The sequence below is a fragment of the Staurois parvus genome, unplaced genomic scaffold (genome assembly GCF_062004578.1).
Source record: "Staurois parvus isolate SC_StPar_1 unplaced genomic scaffold, SC_StPar_1.0 ptg002140l, whole genome shotgun sequence".
NCBI classification, from domain to species: domain Eukaryota; kingdom Metazoa; phylum Chordata; class Amphibia; order Anura; family Ranidae; genus Staurois; species Staurois parvus.
In genome coordinates, this window is record NW_028319936.1 from 4,763,875 (window position 1) to 4,786,150 (window position 22,276).

General features: G+C 43.7%; 1 protein-coding gene across 1 annotated transcript in view; it reads left to right on the forward strand.

The window, feature by feature from the left end:
• Nucleotides 1-22,276, forward strand: part of DIPK2B (divergent protein kinase domain 2B) — a 111,896-nt gene that overhangs the window by 19,273 nt on the left and 70,347 nt on the right. The window contains exon 2 of the mRNA XM_089665131.1: nucleotides 8,706-8,970. Within this exon, the coding sequence (XP_089521257.1) occupies nucleotides 8,706-8,970 (265 nt within the window). The remainder of the gene's footprint in view (nucleotides 1-8,705; nucleotides 8,971-22,276) is intronic.

Consider the following 22,276-nt stretch of genomic DNA (forward strand, 5'->3'; position numbering starts at 1 on the left):
GTGTCCCACTCTAATCAGCTAATTAAGCCATAACACCTGCAAAGGGTTCCTGAGCCTTTAAATGGTCTCTCAGTTTGGTTCAGTAGGAATCACAATCATGGGAAAGACTGCTGACCTGACAGTTGTGCAGAAAACCATCATTGACACCCTCCATAAGGAGGGAAAGCCTCAAAAGGTAATTGCAAAAGAAGTTAGATGTTCCCAAAGTGCTGTATCAAAGCACATTAATAGAAAGTTATGTGGAAGGGAAAAGTGTGGAAGAAAAAGGTGCAGAAGCCGCAGGGATGACCGCAGCCTGGAGAGGATTGTCAGGAAAAGGCCATTCAAAACTGTTGGGGACTTTCACAAGGAGTGGACTGAGGCTGGAGTCAGTGCATCAAGAGCCACCACACACAGACGGATCCTGGACATGGGCTTCAAATGTCGTATTCCTCTTGTCAAGCTGCTCCTGAACAACAAACAACGTCAGAAGCATCTTACCTGGTAAAGAAAAACAGACCTGGTCAGTGGTCCAAAGTCCTCTTTTCAGATGAGAGCAACTTTTGCATCTCATTTGGAAACCAAGGACCCAGAGTATGGAGGAAGAATGGAGAGGCACACACTGCAAGATGCTTGAAGTCCAGTGTGAAGTTTCCATAGTCTGTGTTGATTTGGGGAGCCATGTCTTCTGCTGGTGTTGGTCTACGGTGCTTCATTAAGTCCAGGGTCAACGCAGCCGTCTACCAGGAGATTTTGGAGCACTTCATGCTTCTTTCCGCAGACGAGCTTTATGGGGATGCTGACTTCATTTTCCAGCAGGACTTGGCACCTGTCCACACTGCCAAAAGCACCAAATCCTGGTTCAATGACCGTGGGATTACTGTGCTTGATTGGCCAGCAAACTCACCTGACCTGAACCCTATAGAGCAGGGGTGTCCAAACTTTTTTGGAAGAGTGCCAGATTTGATGAAGTGAACATGTGCGAGGGCCGACCATTTTGCCCGACATTCTGATGAACCATTAACATTAAATGCAAATGAACTATTTTATGCAAAAGTTTATTGAAAACGGCATACTTTTCATTTTGTGACTTGGATGACAAATCTAAACAGGTGTTAAATCACTCTGCCAGCACAGGGAGAAGGAAAGCCCGGAGGTCGCGAGATTTGGGCTTTGTTTCTCCTTGCACTGTCTGATGACGTCAAGCGATCCTGAGCACCAATCCATTATAGCCCAAATTGATACCGTATTTTTCGCTCCATAAGACGCACCTGACCATAAGACGCACCTAGGTTTTAGAGGCGAAAAACAGGAAAAAAAAATTCTGAACCAATGGACTGCAGACATAGTACAGGAGATGACCAGAGACTGCGGACACAGTACAGGGGACGACCAGAGACTGCGGACACAGTACAGGAGATGACCAGAGACTGCGGACACAGTACAGGAGATGACCAGAGACTGCGGACACAGTACAGGAGATGACCAGAGACTGCGGACACAGTACAGAAGATGACCAGAGACTGCGGACGCAGTACAGGAGATGACCAGAGACTGCGAACGCAGTACAGGAGATGACCAGAGACTGCGGACGCAGTACAGGAGATGACCAGAGTCTGCGGACGCAGTACAGGAGATGACCAGAGACTGCGGACACAGTACAGGAGATGACCAGAGACTGCGGACACAGTACAAGGGATGACCAGAGTCTGCGGACACAGTACAGGAGATGACCAGAGTCTGCTGACACAGTACAGGAGATGGTCAGAGACTGCGGACACAGTACAGGAGATGACCAGAGACTGCGGACACAGTACAAGGGATGACCAGAGTCTGCGGACACAGTACAGGAGATGACCAGAGACTGCGGACACAGTACAGGAGATGGTCAGAGACTGCGGACACAGTACAGGAGATAGTCAGAGACTGCGGACACAGTACAGGAGATAGTCAGAGACTGCGGACACAGTACAGGAGATGACCAGAGACTGCGGACACAGTACAGGGGATGACCAGAGACTGCGGACACAGTACAGGAGATGACCAGAGACTGCGGACACAGTACAGGAGATGACCAGAGACTGCGGACACAGTACAGGAGATGACCAGAGACTGCGGACACAGTACAGAAGATGACCAGAGACTGCGGACACAGTACAGGAGATGACCAGAGACTGCGGACACAGTACAGGAGATGACCAGAGACTGCGGACACAGTACAAGGGATGACCAGAGTCTGCGGACACAGTACAGGAGATGACCAGAGTCTGCGCACACAGTACAGGAGATGACCAGAGACTGCGGACACAGTACAGGAGATGGTCAGAGACTGCGGACACAGTACAGGAGATGGTCAGAGACTGCGGACACAGTACAGGAGATGGTCAGAGACTGCGGACACAGTACAGGGGATGACCAGAGACTGCGGACACAGTACAGGGGATGACCAGAGACTGCGGACACAGTACAGGAGATGACCAGAGACTGCGGACACAGTACAGGAGATGACCAGAGACTGCGGACACAGTACAGGGGATGACCAGAGACTGCGGACACAGTACAGGGGATGACCAGAGACTGCGGACACAGTACAGGAGATGACCAGAGACTGCGGACAGTACAGGAGATGACCAGAGACTGTGGACAGTACAGGAGATGACCAGAGACTGCGGACACAGTACAGGAGATGACCAGAGACTGCGGACATAGTACAGGAGATGACCAGAGACTGCAGACATAGTAAACAATGGTAAATGGTAGCCCCAGTAGTAATTCCCTGCGCACCACCTGGGATCCCTCGGCCCACGTTCCGGACCCCACATATGAGCTGCCCAATATATAACTTACGGCCCTCCACTAGTGATTCTGTGAACGCCACTGGAGATTCCAGGGATCTGTCGAGCGGGAATTGACGTCATCAGCCGGCACACAGAGAAGGAAAGCCCAAATCTCACGAGATCTCGGACGTCGCGAGATTTGGGCTCTCCTTCCTGCGCCAGCTGATGATGTCAAGAAATCGCTGGAGTCCTCAGTAGCTTTCAGGGAATCACTACCGGGGGCCGTAAGTTACATATTTGGGTAGCTCACCTGTGGGGCCGTTTCAGTCCGGAACGCGGGCCGCAATTGGCCCGCGGGCGGGACTTTGGACATGCCTGCTATAGAGAATCTATGGGGCATTGCCAAGAGAAAGATGAGAGACATAAGACCGAACAATGCAGAAGAGCTGAAGGCTGCTATTGAAGCATCCTGGTCTTCCATAACACCTCAGCAGTGCCACAGGCTGATAGCTTCATGCCACGCCATTGAGGCAGTAATTGCTGCAAAAGGGGCCCAAACCAACTACTGAGTACATATGCATGCTTATACTTTTCAGAGATCCGATATTGTTCTATGTACAATCCTTGTTTTATTGATTGCATATAATATTCTAATTTTCTGAGATTGTGGATTTGGGGTTTTCATGAGCTGTAAGCCATAATCATCACAATTATGACAAATCACGGCTTGAACTATCTTGCTTTGCATGTAATGAGTCTATCTTATATATTAGTTTAATCTTTTAAGTTGCATTACTGAAATAAATGAACTTTTGCACGATATTCTAATTTTTCGAGTTTCACCTGTATACATTTTACCTGTACACATATTAAAAGCAGGTGTATAGGCCCCCTGTCCCCCCTTGAAACTTGCACAGAAAAAATAAAAGTTACACCCCTGACATGCTGACCTATACACTGAAGCCAGCTCCTTCCAGACCTGACCAACCCCTTCTCTAATATTTCAGCTTCTTTATTATAGCAATGATGGGTTATATGTGAATCAAAAGCATTGATAGGGTTCTCAGACACAGGCAGATAATCAGTGCGTCATTCAGGAGAATCTGTGATGAGTAAGTTATGATTCACTCAGGTCATAGCTTATTATACAAGGCTATGAACTGTGACAGTACTAATGTTTGGTGGTTGGCCCAGTACTGTCATGTGCAATGAATCACATGCTCCTCTGTACCCAGAAATACTAGGTAGCTTTGCTTCTGTCAAATGAATGGAGCTGTACCAATGGAAAACACCATTTTGTTTTCTTCAGTTAGCTAAAATACATTAAAATATAAATGGTACAAAAATACACTACAGAATACAATACAAATAGAATTACGCAGTTTGGTAAATATGAAAAGTGGAACTAAACTACAGCATTAGTATCAATGTTTAGCCTGTAAGCAGCTAAAGTATTCAGGGGAAAGATCCATCAAAATTTCTGAGAACATCAACATCTAAACTGTTATACTAAATTGAAATTAATGGAATGACCTCGATCACAATCACCTAATGTGGCTTCAATTACTACTGTACTTCCTGAAAGTGAAATATGGCTGTTACATTTGTAACTTATGTAAAAGGAAAGGTTCCAGGGATGTCATTTTACTGGTTAGTGGGTCAATGGCCTGAAGAACAAGCAATAAAAACAGTGCCCAGGTCAAGGATGATAAATGGTGCCTCTTTCCCCCAATGTGCATGCTTGATCATCTTCTACAGCTGGGATTATACTCCAAGCTGGCATCACACTTATCTCAGAATCACTGTGCAGTTCCAAGTGTATGGAATGATGCCATTCCTCAGACTACGGAATATCTGTCTTGGAAAACTGGATAAGGCTCTGTCCCTGGTCCTATTCAGCTGTGGGCTGGGAGATTCCCTGGCCGAAAGCTAAATGAAAGCAAAGGGGCAGGGGATACTGGTGATGTCATTATCTAAATATGGAGATGCCCATATTTGACGCATGATGAACTCACAGGGAGGCAGACCTGATAAGGAAATAGTCCCCAAGCTCACACCATCCGTTGGGTGAACCTTATGGAGAACTGAAAGACTATTTCCCCATTAGGTCCACTTGCTTTTGAATGACTAGAGACAGCAGTTGGAGGATTCAAAAGCCAAGGAAGGTGGACTTTATGGGGGACTAGCTCAAAAGTTCCCCATCATGCTCCACCCACCTAACTACGAAATGCCTCAGCCATGTGCCTGTTTGTGTGATAGGTGCAATGGTTGAAGAGGGAGTGCAGGGCTGTCCAACTTCAGTACCAGCCTCCAACAAATTCATTTTTCATGTTTTTGATTGATACATGAATCTTGTGTGAGCAGCAACAGTTTCCATGCAGAGGCCCGACAGAATTCCAAAGAGTGTCCACTGTTTTTGAATTCCCCCCATTGCGTTTTTCTTGTGGAAAATTGAGGCTTACTCCTATAGGATTTATTGCCTCAGCCTAGGGGAACATGAGATTATTTCTTGTGTTTACTAAACTGCTAAGTTTCTTTGTGCTTTTTACTTACTGAAACATTCTGAATGTAAGATTTACAAATGGTTACAACTTTATTTCAATTTTGAAATTCATTGTTTTCCCCACATTAGCTGTCAAGTTCCTTTGAACTCCTTCCAATATTTCTCTCCTTTTATTTTTCTGCTGATTTTCTTTCCTTTCTGGTACTATTAATACTTTTTTGTTTCATTTGTTTTGTTCTTTTTTTTGTTTTTGCATTTAAAGATTTGCACAAAAAATGTAAAAAAGCCTTTATTTCATTTGAAAATAACTTTGCCACTCTCTATAATGTAATGTGTCATTATTATAGAATAAAATGTATAAAAAATAATAATAAAATAAAATCTACAGCACCTTTTTCAAGCACTGTTCAAACTGTTTGTTACTTTTTTGTCTATACATTACATAAATAGTAAATCATTTATGTCAGACTATATTGTCGAGAGAAATCCTTGCTTGTTCTGGAAAACAAAATATATTTTACATATCTTAAGTAATGACAAAACTATTGCTAACAGAGATGTGCACAACGTAAAAATTTGGGGGTTTTTTTGTTTTGAATTAGTTTGTTAAGCCAATAATTTTGGCTCATTATATTCGTTGTGCTAGAATTATTCAGTTTCGGAATTTGTTTTGTATATTTGTATTTATTTTGTATATTCAGATTTGGTAGTTCTCTCCTCTAATCTCCTCTCCTTCCCTCTCCTCCCCTCCCCTCCCCAATTCTCTTCTCTTCTTCTCTTCTCTCCAATCCTCTCTTTTCTTCTCTTCTCTCCAATCCAATCCAATTCTATTCTTTTCTATTATATTATTATTATACAGGATTTATATAGCGCCAACAGTTTGTGCAGCACTTTACAAAATGAAGGTAGACATTACAGTTACAATACAATTTGGTACAAGAGGAAACAGAGGGCCCTGCTCATTAGAGCTTACAATCTAGGAGGAAGGGTTGAGTGATACAATAGGTAAAAGCTGTGGGGGATGAGCTGATGGAGGAAATAAAAGGCAGTTTACTAGTTAGAAGCAGAATAGGCTTCTTTAAAGAGAAACATTTTCAGGGATCATCTAAAGGTGGATAGATTAGGACACCGGTCTCCAAACTGCGGCCCAAGGGCCCTTTGCTTGCCTTTATCTGGCCCTTGGGCACTATTCCTCCTGCTGATACTGACTATGGCGTTATAATTCTTGCCACTGACACCAGCAACGGGGCACTATTCCTCCCACTAACACCAATGATGGGGCACTATTCCTCCTGCTGACACCACCAATAGAAGCATAATTCCTTTCACTGACACCAACAATGGGGCACTATTCCTCCTACTGACACCAATGATGGAGCACCTTTCATCCTTCACACCAACAAAGGGATACTACTGCCACTGACACACCAATGATGGGGCACTATTCCTCCCACTGAAGATGTGGCATTGTTTACTCTCTCTGACACCAGGACATTTTCTAGTCCCACTGGCCACAGTCTGGCCCCTCTAAAGTCTAAAGGACAGCAAACTGGTCCCTTGATTAGAATGATTGGAGACCCCTGGATAAGGAGATAGCCGGACAGATTGGGGTAGGGAGTTCCATTGGATGGGAGAAGTTTGAGAGAAGTCCTGCTCTATTCTATTTTTTTCTATTCTATTCTGTTTTATTCTATTCTATGCTGTTCTATTCTAATCTGGTTTATTCTTTTTTATTACTTTCTTTTCTATTCTATTCTATAGTTTTTTTCTAGTTTCTTATATTCTGCTCTATTTTATTCCATTTCTATTTATTTTATTTTTTATTTATTTTGCAATGAAGCGATGTGAAAGCAGCCTAAGTAGGAATCATCATCATATTTCACTTTATTGCAATATGATTCCATTTCGAATTCAAACTCATTTTCAAATTCAGATCATTTCCTTTTCCTATAATTCATTTTGGATTTTGTTGAAATTCGTTACTATCGTGATTCGGAAGTTCGGATACATCCAAATTTCTGAATAACAAATATTTTGTCCGAATTTCGATTCGTAGCAAAACGAAACAGATGTCTAATTACCAAATTATTATATTACTATTATACAAGATTTATATAGCACCTACAGTTTGCTTTACAAAATCAAACAAATTAATATGTTCATAGCATTAATGGTCCATGAGAGGTACATAGGTGTGAAAGCTAAAGTGGTTAAATAAGGATGATAATTACATTTATATAACATGTAGTATCAAGAGGTTACATTTATACCAAGGTATGTAATCTGCTTTCCATTGGAAAATTTCAAATCCTTGATTCAAAATTATTTATGCAGCATATCCGCCTATACATTTTATTAGATATATGTTTAAATGCAATATACTATTTTAAGAATAACTTTGCAAATATACAGTGATCTAAAAGTGAACTTACCATTAATTGTGGGTGGAGGGAGTATGTCAATCTGAAATTAACAGTATTTATGCTACAATAAAGAAAGCATTTAGGTGGCTTTGGTGTCAATTCACTGCAGGTTACCGCATGTGATAACACTGTCACGTGACTCATTTGCAGAAATTATCGCCTGCAGTAACAAAATGTCCAATTCACAAAAAAAAAACGATTCTTTGGTATTTAACGCAAAAATCTGTTGGTAAAAAAACGGTAAGCTGTTAAGTCCAATTCACAAACAGAACAAAAACTAAAAAAAGATGCGATATTTATCACTAGGGTTTTGCTGGCGGTATCACATGCGGTACTTTTCAGATGCAGCAAGAGGGTTCCCCCTCCAACCCCTAGGGGCCTGGTATGGCTATTAAGGGGAACCCTACGCCAATTTTTTTTTTCAACAACGGCGTGGGGTCCCCCCCAGATCTATACCAGACTTAAAATCCCTTAGGATTGTGAGGGGACCCACATGCAATTTTTTTCTTTTTATTTTGGTTATTTTATCACATTATTTTAGTCATCATTTAACTTAGTGAATTGACCTCATTTGTGATAGTTAGTAAGGTACAACAAGGAAGAGTAGATGTAATGCACTAAGCTATAACATATGCGTGTTTTGCCATAATGATCAGTTATTTTCAAGCATGAAACTGTTATTTTCTACTCTCATTGCTAAAAACAACATTTGGTGTGGCAAGTAACAATTGTTATAGCTTATTGAATTGAGCCTAATTTTAAGAATCTATCTCCAGATAACATTCCACATTTATTCACAGGTTATTAAATAATAATTCAATTGAAAGCTTATATTTTTTAGATCTTTATAAAGCCTAACTCACGCCATTTTTAAGTCGCTAATTGTGCCAATTCCTGACTTTTTTTAAATCAGACAAGAAAAATGAAAATTTGTTTTTAAAATGTATTTTTGTTTTGCAATATAACCAGTAATATAATCAACCTAATCATAGTCTGGTGTTTGTCTCACCTATGTCAAAGCAGGTTTCACAACTGGCTTGCACCTCATTTAAGACTTCCTGCTGCTGATCTTCAGAACTATGCTGGAAACCACAGTGATGATGGGGAAAGCTGGAAACCTATCGAGATTTACCGCTTATCTAGTAAAAGGCAACACGATAAGGCAGACAAAAGAATCTGCAGTACCTTCACTAAGAAGACATTATGCAGTATAGAGAAGATATTGAGGAAAACAAAGAGATTCCAAAGATGGAAGACAGCAATACGCCTCACCCCAGACTTAGTACAGGCAAGTGAGTATATCAACACATTAAAGCTGAACTCTAGGCACAAAAACATTCATTTAAATATATTCCTCATTAGCCACCAAGGATATAAATCCCCTTTGCTCTAAATGCCATTTGCAAACCCAGTTATTAACTTGTAAACACCTGTGCAAGCGCAGAGCTATGCGAGGGACCCAGTGGGCCCCACCTACCACAGACTGCCTGCAGAACACTACAGAAGTGGGCATAAACAAGACCAGTCACCCTGTACAATGAGAGCAGCAGAGGCTGGTCTTCATTACAAGAAGTTCTTGCACAAGAAGAAAGAAGAAATACACAAAGTATAGCAAGATTAAATTAAAATATACATTGTATTTAGACAATATTTGCTGATCTTGGGGTTCAGTTTTAACAAACACAACATTATATCTCACAAGGCTTTATATTCAGAAATAATTGTAAAATCTATTTTTGCTGTAGATAGCCAGCAGATGTTTCATTTCATGTACCAAGTGCAGAGTGCGGGGAGAACTGTTTTGGTAAAAATAATGATTCTTCCTCCATATAATAATACTCATTATTCTCTGTACTTATATCATGTGCACACATAATTATTTTCCATATATATAGCCAGGGCCAGTGCAAGGATTGTTGTCTACATAGGCAAATGTGCAGTCTACTGCCCCCCCCCCCCCCCCACTGCCCTCCTTCCATCCCCCTCCCACGCCGGTACCACATTGTGCCCGTAATGAAGCATGCATGAAGTACATCACACAGCACTGAAAATTTGAGCTGTGTTTGGCAGTGTGTAATGAGGGGGTGGGGTTATGCCTTCCCCGCTTCCCCTCACTGGCTAGGCGAGGAAAACTAAAACTCCCACACTGCGCCAGGTAGGAGAGAGAACGTAACATTAGGAAATGGAAGACAGGTATTTTAACCCCTTTATGACCGAGGGTAAGACAAATCATAACCACTTGCCCTCCAAAGGATTTACCCCCCTTCCTGACCGAGCCATTTTTTGCAATACGGTGCTGCGGTCCTTTAACTGACAATTGCGTGGTCATGAAATGCTGTACCCAAATGAAATTTATGTCCTTTTTTCCCACAAATTGAGTTTTCTTTCAGTGATAGTTGATCGCCTCTGCGTTTTTTATTTTTTGTACTATAAACAAAAAAAGACTGACAATTTTGAAAAAAAAAACCAATATTTTTTATTTTTTGCTATAAAACATATCCAGTAATAACATTTTAAAAATCAAGTTTCATCATAAATTTAGGTCAAAATGTATTCTGTTACATGTCTTTGTTAAAAAAAATCCCAATACATGTAAATTATTTTGTTTATGTGAAAGTTATAGCGTCTAAAAATGGCGGTATATATACTGGAATTTTTCTTTTCTTTTTTCTTTATATTAGTAATGGCAGCAATCAGTGACTTATAGCGGGACTGCAGGACTGCGGCAGGCATTCTGACACTGGGTGGGAACTGACTAACTGCCACTGACATCCCCAGTGACACTAATACAGTGATCAGTGCTAACAAAAAGCACTGACACTGCACTAATGACACTGGGCAGCAAGGGGTTAACATCTGGGGAAATCAAAGGGGTAACTGTGTGCTGTGTGCTGTTTTACTATGTGGCCTGTGTGTGCTTTACTGTGTTAGCATGCTGCTTTGTATTACTCTGCTATGCTGGTGCTGTATTGTTTACATACAGAACTCTCTGTCAGTGTTCCTTGGCAATTGCTGAGTGTCGGCGGGGAATCTCTGGCCGGGATCCGGTGATCGACAGCTGTAGCCACCAATGGCAACACAGGTAGGGTCAAGGGCATATTTACCAATAGGCAAACAAGGCATTTGCCTGGAGCAGCATTTTTCAGGGGGGCAGTGAAGAAGGGATGGAAGAAGGAACACACGCAGTATGGGGACCAGGTGGGATCTGAGAGAAGCTGCGGGCTGCTTGATAGGGTATGAAGAGCCTGACACTTGTTCCCGGGGATGTTTAGTGCTGTGAAGGTGAGTGTCTTCTCTCTCTTGCTGGGTTGGGGTGTATGGGTGGCGGTGGTAGTGGAAGGCTCTCTCGGGTGGGGAGGCTGGGGTGTTGTTGTGCAATGTCAGGCTCTCTTCATGGGGGAGGGGGGTGTTGGTCAGTATCAGGGTCTCTCCATGGGGGGGAACTGATTTTTGTGTTGCCTAGGACAGCACGAAACCTAAATACACCACTGGGTAGGGCGGGCGCGTGTGTGCACACTCCCCCTACCCAAAAATGCAAAATCACACATATATACTTGATTTTGTGCAGCCCTGCCGACCTGTAGCAGTAGTTCTGCTATAGGGCGGTCGAGAAGTGGTTAATAGCTGAACTCAGTTTTTGTAATTTTGACATGTGTCGTAAACTCGTACATATCATCACAATTACTTGTGTATCCAGGTGGATTATACCTTATTTTATTTTAGGACAAATTAGGTGGAACAATTTATTTTGGTAGTAAATGATAATGGATATCTCCTGATTTTTTTTTATTATTCAAGGAAAACTGATCCAAAATAGTAAAAAAAATTGAGAAAATAGACATACACAGTGAGCTTTGAAAGATGAGAGGGACAGAGAGGGCGTTGAGTGAAGAACCTGAAAGGTGCTCTGTGGGGATAGGAGGATTCCCACTCCACCTCCCTTGCCTCCACTGGGACTGGGAGAGTGAGTCCAGAGAATTACATGGGAGAGGGAGGCAGGGGACGCAGTGGCGGATTCATGAAGCCAGGTTTCGGTGACAGCAAGTAGACAAAGAGGCCATGAACAGAGGTACGTTTGTTGCAATCAGAGCGAGCATTCCAGAGGGCACAGGAGAAGGGTGGACTGGTTTTTAGAAGAAGAGAAATGGAGACTAAATTTTGTGGATTGTGGCTGCTGTCAGAGGGTGCAGGGTGAGAGGTGCATTGGTTACAGTTAAATAAAGAAGGCCCCGGGTTTGGTGATATGTCTCTGGGGGTTAAGAGAAGCAGAAGGGTGAGAGAGGTAGTATGAGAGTGCGATTTATATGAGGGGACAGGCCTCAGCATCCTGGGGGTTCTATTAGCATGTGGAATAGATTTAGGAAGAGATGATGAATGCAGTGATAAGGAGAGGACAGACGTGAGGGTGATATTTACAGATTGTGGGGTGGAGAAGAGAGGTGATTTGAGGAGAGAGGACACAATTGTGAAAAGGAAAGGTATAGAGAGTTTATTACAGAGAGGAAGGAGAGATGAATGGGGAAAACGAGGTCACCTGCAGTGTGGTGTTTTGCAAATAGCTTGCTGTAGACTTTCACTTTATGCAATCACTGAAGTGCAAGAGCGGAAATGCCACTTAATTAACAAACCCCTCTTTATTGAAAGAACCCCAACATGCACCACCCTGACATGTGCCCCCCAGCATGTGCCTCTCCCATAGAGGTGATCTAGAGTTATACTGTGGTGGGTGGGTGTGGAGTTTGCCAATGAATCAATCAGAAGTTAATTTAAGGCATACAGCTAGCAGAGCAATCTTTTCACACCACTATCAAACTGCAAGAGGACCAAGAGGGCAGGGTTGTAAAGATTAAAGTCAGTCATAATTTAGGTAAGAAACGTAAAGACAAAATAAACAACACAATAATGTGAACAGGGCTACAGATGTATGACAAGTAGCAGAAACATAAATGCAGGTTTACCAGAAAGATATTGAGAGGTGTCTGTATTCAGTTTAAGGTGGATGCCAAGCAGCAGTAACATAAATGTAGGTTTACCTGTGAAGGGAGAGAAGAAATGTCCAGATGAGTGAGTGTGGAAATGCCACTTAATTAACAAACCCCACTTTATCGGAAGAACCCCAACATGTACCACCCTGGCATGTGCCCCCAGTAAATCAAGCCCAATATGTAAGGTAAAATTAAGTTGTTTTGGTGATTTTTTAAATTGTGTAATATGCTTTAAAGAGTATTTCCCCTTTTGCAGTCACACAGGTTACCTTTTTCTTTTTTTAAATATTTCTTACCTTTTCCATGATTCTTAGAAGAAGGTGTCATGGTTGACTGTAAGAATTTCTCAAAAAATTAACTGTGACCTGCCGAAATAGAAATGTGGGGACTGTCTAATCCAGTGTCAATTAACGTACAATGGAGTAGCCTAGCCTCCATATGTTTAAGCCTTTGTTGAGACAGATAGGGGTTTATTTACTAAAGCTGGAGAGTCCAAAATCAGACTCCCTTCTGCAAAGAAACCAATCAGCTTCCAGGTTTCATTGCCAAAGCTTCATTGAACAAGCTGAGGTTAGAAGCTGATTGGTTTCTATGCAGAAGGGAGTCTGATTTTGGACTCTCCAGCTTTAGTAAATAAACCCCATAGTGTTCAAATCTAGTTTACATCGGATGGAATGATATATGTCTGCACAGTACAGTCGGGGTTTCTTATGATAAACATTGCTCCCCATCCCCCTCATAAACAAAGATAACTAGTCGGAATTTATAGTGCTAAATTTTGTAGAAAAGAGCATCTAAAAAGTTAAGTTGAATTTTGTTAAAATTTGTTAAATTATGCTTTGTGAATGGGGACATGCAATAAATATAAAGTAGGTGGTATCTCAATTTAGCTGCAAAAGTGGAAATAACCCCAGAGGTTTTGGGAAGTGTTAAAAATTCTAATATCAACCAGGTCCCATATGAAGAGGTGGTCACTGATGACACTGATAGTGACTACTGGGTTGAGGTGGATTTAGTTGCTTTAGAAGTTCTAATGGCCCTTTATTCTGATACCACCAGTGAATCAGGGGCCTGTTCTTCCTGCTTGCCTGCTTTCATGGGATTTCTCAACAAGGAGGTAGTGCATATTGCTTTTCATCCTAAGTCGATTTTTTACTCTCCATCAGGTAAAGGGCCCCTATATAGAGGCCTTATACAGTCATGGCCGAAATTGTTGGCACCCTTGATATTTCTCCAGGAAATCATGTATTTCTCACGAAACGTATTGCATTAACACATGTTTTGCTATACACATGTTTATTCCCTTTGTGTGTATTGGGACAAAACAAAAAAAGGGAGGAAAGAAAGCAAATTCGACATAATGTCACACAAACCTCCAAAAATGGGCTGGACAAAAGTATTGGCACCCTTTCACAACTGCGGATAAATAAGAATGTTACAAGCATGTGATGCTCCTGTAAACTCACCTGGGGCAAGTAACAGGTGTGGGCAATATAGAAATCACACCTGAAAGCAGATAAAAAGGAGAGACGTTCACTTAACCTTTGCATTGTGTGTCTGTCTGTGCCACACTAAGCATGGACAACAGAAAGAGGAGACGAGAACTGTCTGAGGACCTGAGAACCAAAATTGTGGCAAAATATCAACAATCTCAAGGTTACAAGTCCATCTCCAGAGAACTAGATTTGCCTTTGTCCACAGTGCGCAACATTATCAAGAAGTTTGCAACCCATGGCACTGTAGCTAATCTCCCTGGTCGTGGACGGATGAGGAAAATTGATGAAAGATTGCAACGCAGAATAGTCCGGATGGTGGATAAGCAGCCCCAAACATGTTCCAAAGACATTCAAGCTGTCCTGCAGGCTCAGGGAGCATCAGTGTCAGCGCGAACTATCCGTCGACATTTAAATGAAATGAAACGCTATGGCAGGAGACCCAGGAGGACCCCACTGCTGACACAGAGACATAAAAAAGCAAGACTACAGTTTGCCAAAATGTACTTGAGTAAGCCAAAAGCCTTCTGGGAAAACGTCTTGTGGACAGATGAGACCAAGATAGAGCTTTTCGGTAAAGCACATCATTCTACTGTTTACCGAAAACGGAATGAGGCCTACAAAGAACAAAACACAGTACCTACGGTAAAATATGGTGGAGGTTCAATGATGTTTTGGGGTTGTTTTGCTGCCTCTGGCACTGGGTGCCTTGACTGTGTGCAAGGCATCATGAAATCTGAGGATTACCAAAGGATTTTGGGTCGCACTGTAGGGCCCAGTGTCAGAAAGCTGGGTTTGCGTCCAAGATCCTGGGTCTTCCAGCAGGACAATGACCCCAAACATACGTCAAAAAGCACTCAGAAATGGATGGCAAAGAAGCGCTGGAGAGTTCTGAAGTGGCCAGCAATGAGCCCAGATCTAAATCCCATTGAACACCTGTGGAGAGATCTTAAAATTGCTGTTGGGAAAAGGTGTCCTTCCAATAAGAGAGACCTGGAGCTGTTTGCAAAGGAAGAGTGGTCCAAAATTCCGGGTGAGAGGTGTCAGAAGCTTATTGATGGTTATAGGAAGCGACTGATTTCAGTTATGTTTTCCAAAGGGTGTGCAACCAAATATTAAGTTAAGGGTGCCAATACTTTTGTCCAGCCCATTTTTGGGGTTTTGTGTGACATTATGTCATATTTGCTTTTCTGCCTCTGTTTTATATTTGTTCCAATACATACAAAGGGAATAAACATGTGTATAGCAAAACATGTGTTAATGCAATACCTTTTTTGTGTGAAATACTTGATTTTCAGGAAAAATATCAAGGGTGCCAACAATTTCGGCCATGACTGTATAAGGTTGTGTATAGGGACCTTATGCAGCTCTGTAAGTCCAACATCATCCCAGGAGTAAGGTCTTGCAGGATCTGCAACAACAGGAGGGTCTGGTGTTTAGACAGGCCAACAAGGGTGGGAGCATAGCGGTCCAGAATTATCTTAAGGAGTCACGGAGACTGTTTTCTGATACCACCTATGTTAAACTACCCAGGGACCCTCCCCCTGAAGTAAAACAAGAGCTAATTAACTTGATCTAGCAAGCAGCAAGGGAAGGCATCCTCACAAAGAGAGAACAGACCTTTTTGTGCCAGAAACACTTTAGTACTCCCTCTTTTTATAATTGATCTAAAGTGCACAAAAGACTCACTAGTGGGCTGTCCAAATATGTTGATTTCTTTTTGCAGCCCATAGTAACTACTTTTCCAGCCTACAGTACCTTACTCGTAACATAGGCCACATTCTCAAGCCGGATCTCCCTTGATGTTTTGTGTTCGTACACATTCTTACCTCATCCAATAGGTCTGAAAGACATTCAATATTTTTTTGCTAACCATAATAATTTAAACAGTCATCAAGTCAGATTCATAGTGGAGGCAGTAGATTTTATTCTCAAACAAAACGATTTCAGTTTCCTCAAATATTTCTTCATACAGAAGCTCAGGACAGTTATGAAGGCAAGTTTTTACCCCCAGTTAAGCCAATATTTACATGAGATACTGAGAGGATCTTCATATATGGGCTAGTAACCAATTTGTCAAATGCATCATCGTCAATGGCAGATACATAGATGATGTGCTAACCATCTAGTAAGGGTCAGAAGTCAGTATCCATGAGTTCATTTCTTATCATTTCTTATCATAATAACAAGTTATTTGGCATAACTTTCACATTGGACATCAATAAGGAAGTCCTGACCTACATGGATGTGGATCTCTTCCACGAGGATTCTGGGAGGATAAATTCTCATATATATTTTAATCCCATGTCAGGCAATCCACTATAAGAGTTGTCATCATTCTGTGTGGAAACCAGCCAGGTGAATTATTGCTATCAGAGCTGGGTGCTGAATGGGAAGTTCTCCCAGAAAGCCTATAGCACTGAGTCCTTTAATCTGGATTATAAAAAAAATCTTCTCAAATTTACCAGTAATCCACCAGCAAGCGATGATGGCCAGAGGGGTGAAACTGTGATTTTTGAGGGCCCCAATTTTTCTAAAAAGTCCAACTCCAGCTATCGCTCCATCCAGAAAATATTTACTAAACACTGGAGTATTTTGCAATGCAATCCCAACTGGCCACTAGGATTTCCGAGCACCCTCAGGTAGTGTTCAGGAAATGGTCCAAAAAAGAGAAAATATCCAGTGAGCGGTAGTTGTATGGATGAAAATGCCTTGTTGATGTCAGAGGTCAGAAGAGAATGGGCAGACTGGCTCAAGATGATAGGCAACAGTAACTCAAATATCCACTCATTACAGCCAAGGTATGCAGAATACTATCTCTGAACGCACAACGCAGATTTATTTATTTATTTATCGAGTTTATATAGCACCAAAGGGTTTGCTCAGCGCTGTACAATAGAGGGTGGGACAATACATGAAACAGAACAGTAACATCAAACAGCACACAAGGGGTAAGAGGGCCCTATTCTTTCGAGCTTACAATCCAGGAGGGAGGGGGTAGAGGCACAGGAGGAAATGGCTGTGGGGGATGGAGTGGTAGGAGGAGGGAAGGGCAGCGGCTGTTAGGTGAGGGTGGGGTAGGCTTCCCTGAAGAGGTGGGTTTTCAGGGAGCACCTGAAGGTGAGGAGGGAAGGTGAAAGTCTGATGGATTGGGGTAGTGAGTTCCAGAGGATGGGGGAGGACCTGGAGAAGTCTTGCAGTCGTGCGTGGGAGGAGGAGACCAGGGAGCAAGATAGAAGGAGGTCCTGTGAAGAGCAAAGGGTACGGGTAGGGTGGTACCTGGGAATCAGGTCGGTGAGGTAGTTAGGGGCAGTGTTGTGAATGGCCTTATAGGTCAGGGTGAGCAATTTGAATTGAATGCGTTGGGCAATGGGGAGCCAGTGGAGGGAGAGGCAGAGGAAGGTGGCAGAGGTGGAGCGGCTGGTGAGGTGGATGAGTCTGGCAGCTGAGTTCAGGATGGTCTGAAGCGGGGAGAGTTTGCACTGGGGTAGGCCGGTGAGGAGGGAGTTGCAGTAGTCAAGGTGTGAGATAATCAGGGAGTGTAGTTTAGTGGTGTCTGGGGTAAGGAAGGATCGTATCTTGGCGATGTTCCGGAGGTGGAGCCTGCATGTGTTTGTAAGTGATTTGATATGAGGTTGAAAGGAAAGGTTTGAGTCCAGATTGACGCCAAGGACCTTGGCTTGCTGGGCGGGATTGATGGTGGTGTTGTTGGTAGTGATGGAAAGGATGGGGAGGGGGGCGCGGGCTGGGGGGAAGACGAGAAGCTCGGTTTTGGTTGAGCTTGAGGAAATGGAGCGACATCAAGTCAGAGATGTCATTTAGGAGGTGAGTGATGCGGGCGGAGAATGTGGGGGTGAGGTGAGGGGTGGATAGGTAGATTTGAGTATCATCAGCGTAGAGGTGGTAATTGAAGCCGTGGGAGTGTATGAGTTTGCCAAGGGAGGAGGTGTAGATGGAGAAGAGAAGGGGTCCAAGGACAGAGCCCTAGGGGACCCCAACAGAGAGGGGGAGGGAAGAGGAGGTGGCATCGTTGTAGGAAACGCTGAAAGAGCGTTGGGATAGATAGGACGAGAACCAAGAGAAAGCGGTGTCTCTGATGCCAAGGGAGAGTAGTTTATTAAGGAGGAGGGGGTGGTCGACTGTGTCAAAGGCCGCGGAGAGGTCTAGGAGGAGGAGGACAGAGTAGTCGCCTTTGGCTTTGGCGGTTAGTAGATCGTTGGTGATTTTGAGGAGGGCAGTTTCGGTGGAGTGTAGGGGACGGAAGCCGGACTGTAGTGGGTCAAGGAGGTTGCTGTCAGTTAGGTGGGCGCTTAGGCGATCGAAGACCAAGTGCTCAAGGAGCTTGGAAGTGAGTGGCAGCAGGGAAATTGGTCTGAGGTTGTTGAGGTCAGTGGGGTCCAGGGAGGGCTTTTTGAGTATGGGGGTGATGTGCGCATGTTTTAGGGGGGAGGGGAAGACGCCAGTAGAGAGGGAGAGATTGAAGATGTGGGTAAGGGAGCGAATGAGGGAAGAGGGGGGGTGACCGGAGGAGTTGAGAGGGGATAGGGTCCAGGGGGCAGGTAGTGAGACGGGCTTCTGAGAAGACTCTGGTGACTTCCTCAGTGGTAGTAAGGCTGAAGGAGTGCAGTGATGGGGGGGGTTACGGTAGGCAGGGCCTTGGGTGTGGTGGGGGGCAGTGCCGTTGCAAGGTCAGAGGAGGGGAGAGATGAGGGGGTGATGGAAGGGGGGAGGCTAGATGGGGAGGTAGATTGCAAGTTGACTATGTCCTTGCAGATTGCGTCAATCTTGTTGTGGAGATGAGTGGCAATCTCGTGGGCGGTAAGTGAGGTACTGAGTGGAGGAGGGGGGGAGAGAGCAGGGAGTTGAAGGTGGAGAAGAGCCGGCGAGGGCAGGTGGAGAGGGTGTTGATCAGGTTAACAAAGTAGGCCTGCTTGGCGGCATGGAGGGAGGAGGTGTAGGTGAGTAAGGCAGATTTGTAGAGGGAGAATGCATGAGGGGACCTGGTTTTGCGCCATAGTCTCTCCAGCGCATGACTGCGACGTTTGAGGCATTTAGTATGGTCGTTCTGCCATGGTTAGAGCGGTCTGGGTTTGATGTTGCGTGTGGTTAGGGGTGCCAGAGAGTCTAGGGTAGCTGATAGTGAGTCATTGTACGTGGTGGTGGCTAGGTCAGGACATGACAGTGGAAGGATGCTGTCGTGTAAGCGGTCGGCAGCCGAGTGGAGGGGGGCCGGGTGCAGGTTGCGGAGGTTGCGGCTGGTGATGGTTTGGCGCACTGGGGGGGGGGAGTTAGGGGAAGGGGAGATGGAGAACATGAGGAGGTGGTGGTCGGAGAGAGGGAAGGGGGTGTTAGAGAACTGGTTGAGGGTACAGAGGTGGGAGAAGACGAGGTCCAGGGTGTTCCCATTGATGTGGGTGGAGGATTGAGTGTATTGTGTAAGCGCGAAGGAGGAGGTTAGGTGGAGGAGTTGGGAGGTAGCTGGGGTGTTGTCGTTGATGGGGATGTTGAAGTCCCCGAGGATGATGGTCGGTAGCTCAGAGGAGAGGGAGAAGGGAAGCCAGGCGGCGAAGTCATCCAGGAAGGATGGACTACAGCAGCAGAAGACCACACTGGGTGCCCCTCCTGTCAGCTAAGAACAGGAAATGGAGGCTACAATTCGCACAGGCTTACCAAAATTGGACAATAGAAGATTAGAAAAACATTGCCTGATCTGATGAGTCTTGATTTCAGCTGTGACAATCAGATAGTAAGGTCATAATTTGTCATATCTATCACCACTTTCACACTTGGTTCATGTCACAGTGTTTCGACCAATAATGTCTTAGATCCTAGGTTTAAGTACTGTGTTCTGGGTGTCTTTGGATGCTCAGATTTTTTTTCTGTGTTCTGGGAATCTTCTTTCACCTGTTCTGGAACTGCACTTGTGGCACAAAACAGCCATTTTTTGTTATCTAAGAACATTGTATTAGATAGTGAGCAGCAAGCCTAAGCTTTTTAAAATTAAATCTGGAAAATATTTTATTTTTAAACATTTGTTATCTTAGGCTGAATTCACACTATGCGCAGTGACAGATGATTTACTGCCTTGTAAAACATCTGTCACTACAAGGACACACAGGAAACAATTGTCTCTTATGTGTCCCATTCACACTGCAACGCAGCCTTGGGCTGCTATGCAGCATGGTGGAATAAAATGCAGACATGATGCATTTTATTGCAGCACATTGTGCTGCTGTACATTGTCATTAATGAAGTGTATGTTTTATACACTTCAAATAACGTTTTTACCAAAAAAAGGGAGTTGCTGATATGCTGAATCGCACACCACACTGCCCCCTACCACAGCCAGCTATGGCCAGCTGCTGAAGCGGTAAAGTGCTTAGCATGTTTACATACATGTTAATTCTTGGCTTGTCCTGTCAGCAAATTTCAGCTATTCAGTCCGCAGTGTGGAATTTAAAGCTGAATTGACAATTTCACCAAAATCACTCCGCTAAACCCTACTAATGTGCATACAAAAATGGGAAGTAATATAAACCCCTTTGTGCCTAAGGATAAAGTAAATCTTAACACCTAACCATAATTTTGACATGTGCTGGCAAAACCATACATTTCATCACAACTACTTTGTGTATTCAGGTGGATTATACCTTGTTTGTTCAGGACAAATTGGGGTTTCATATGGAGGTAAATGGTAATGGATATTTCCTGATTTTTTTTATTACGAAAGGAAAACTGATCCAAAATAGTTAAAAAAAAAATTTTTTTAAATGTAGCTGTATATTTCTTGCTACTACCATAACCTACCACCAAAGAACAACCCAAAATAATTTTTCCTGCACCTGACGATCGCAGTGGTACCACATGTATGTATTTTAGTTGTTGTTTGTACCCATAGTACAGCAGAGAAATAGTGTGCAATTTGCTTTTTTTTTCTTTAATCTTGCCACTAACAGTGATATTAATTCACAAATTAAAAAAAAATATCCTTTTTTAATTTTACATGCTTGGTTTTTTTCTCTCTCTGAAAGGATAGAAAGAGATCAAATGTTTCTCTCTCCTCCATTTAGGGAGAGAATAAAAGGGGGCAGGCTTCACAGTGATTGATCACTGTGACAGCCAGTCAGAGGCTATCCCGACGATCAGGTGACCCAGAAACTGGAATTGCGGGTCCCGATTGTTAGAACGGGACCCAGGGTTCTCAGTGACATCCTGGTCTGTGTGCTGGGAGTGCGCTGTGTGGCGTGCTTCCAGCACAAAGACAGGTATGCAAATTAGCGGCCCCACAAAAAAAAGTCCAGTTCTGTGAGGCCGCTAATTTGTGTGAGGTTGGCGTCAACGGGTTAAAATAGGAACACTCTGCTACTGCTGTGGATTTATACCATGCATTCTTTAACCACTTGCCTACCAGGCACTTATACCCCCTATTTACCAGGCCAATTTTCAGCTTTCAGCGCTGCCGCACTTTGATTGACAATTGCGCGGTCATGCAACATTGTACCCATATGAAATTTTGATCATTTTTTTCTCACAAATAGAGATTTCTTTTGGTGGTATTTAATCGCCACTGGGCGCTTTACTTTTTGCGCTATAAATAAAAAAAGTGCAAAAAATTTGAAAAAAAAAAAAGTTTCTTTGTTTCTATTATAAAATTTTTCAAACAGGTATTTTTTCTCCTTAACTGATGTGCGTTGATGAGGCAGCACTGATGGGCACTGATAGGCGGCACTGATGGGCACTGATAGGCAGCACTAAAGGGCACTGATAGGCAGTACTAATGAGGTAGCACGGATAGGCGGCACTGATAGACAGCACTAATGAGGTGTCACGGATAGGCGGCACTAATATGCAGCACTGATAGGCGGCACTGATAGGTGACACTGATGATGGGTACTGATAGACGGCACTGACTGGCATCACTGCTGGGCACTGACTGGCGGCACTGACTGGCACAACCCCTGGGCACTGACTGGTGGCACTGACTGGCAGCACTGCTGGGCTGCACTGGTGGGTGGCACTGGTGGGCAGCACTGGTGGGTGGGCACAGGTGGGTGGCACTGCTGGGCACAGGTAGGTGGCACTTCTGGGCACAGGTGTGTGACACTGCAGAGTGGCA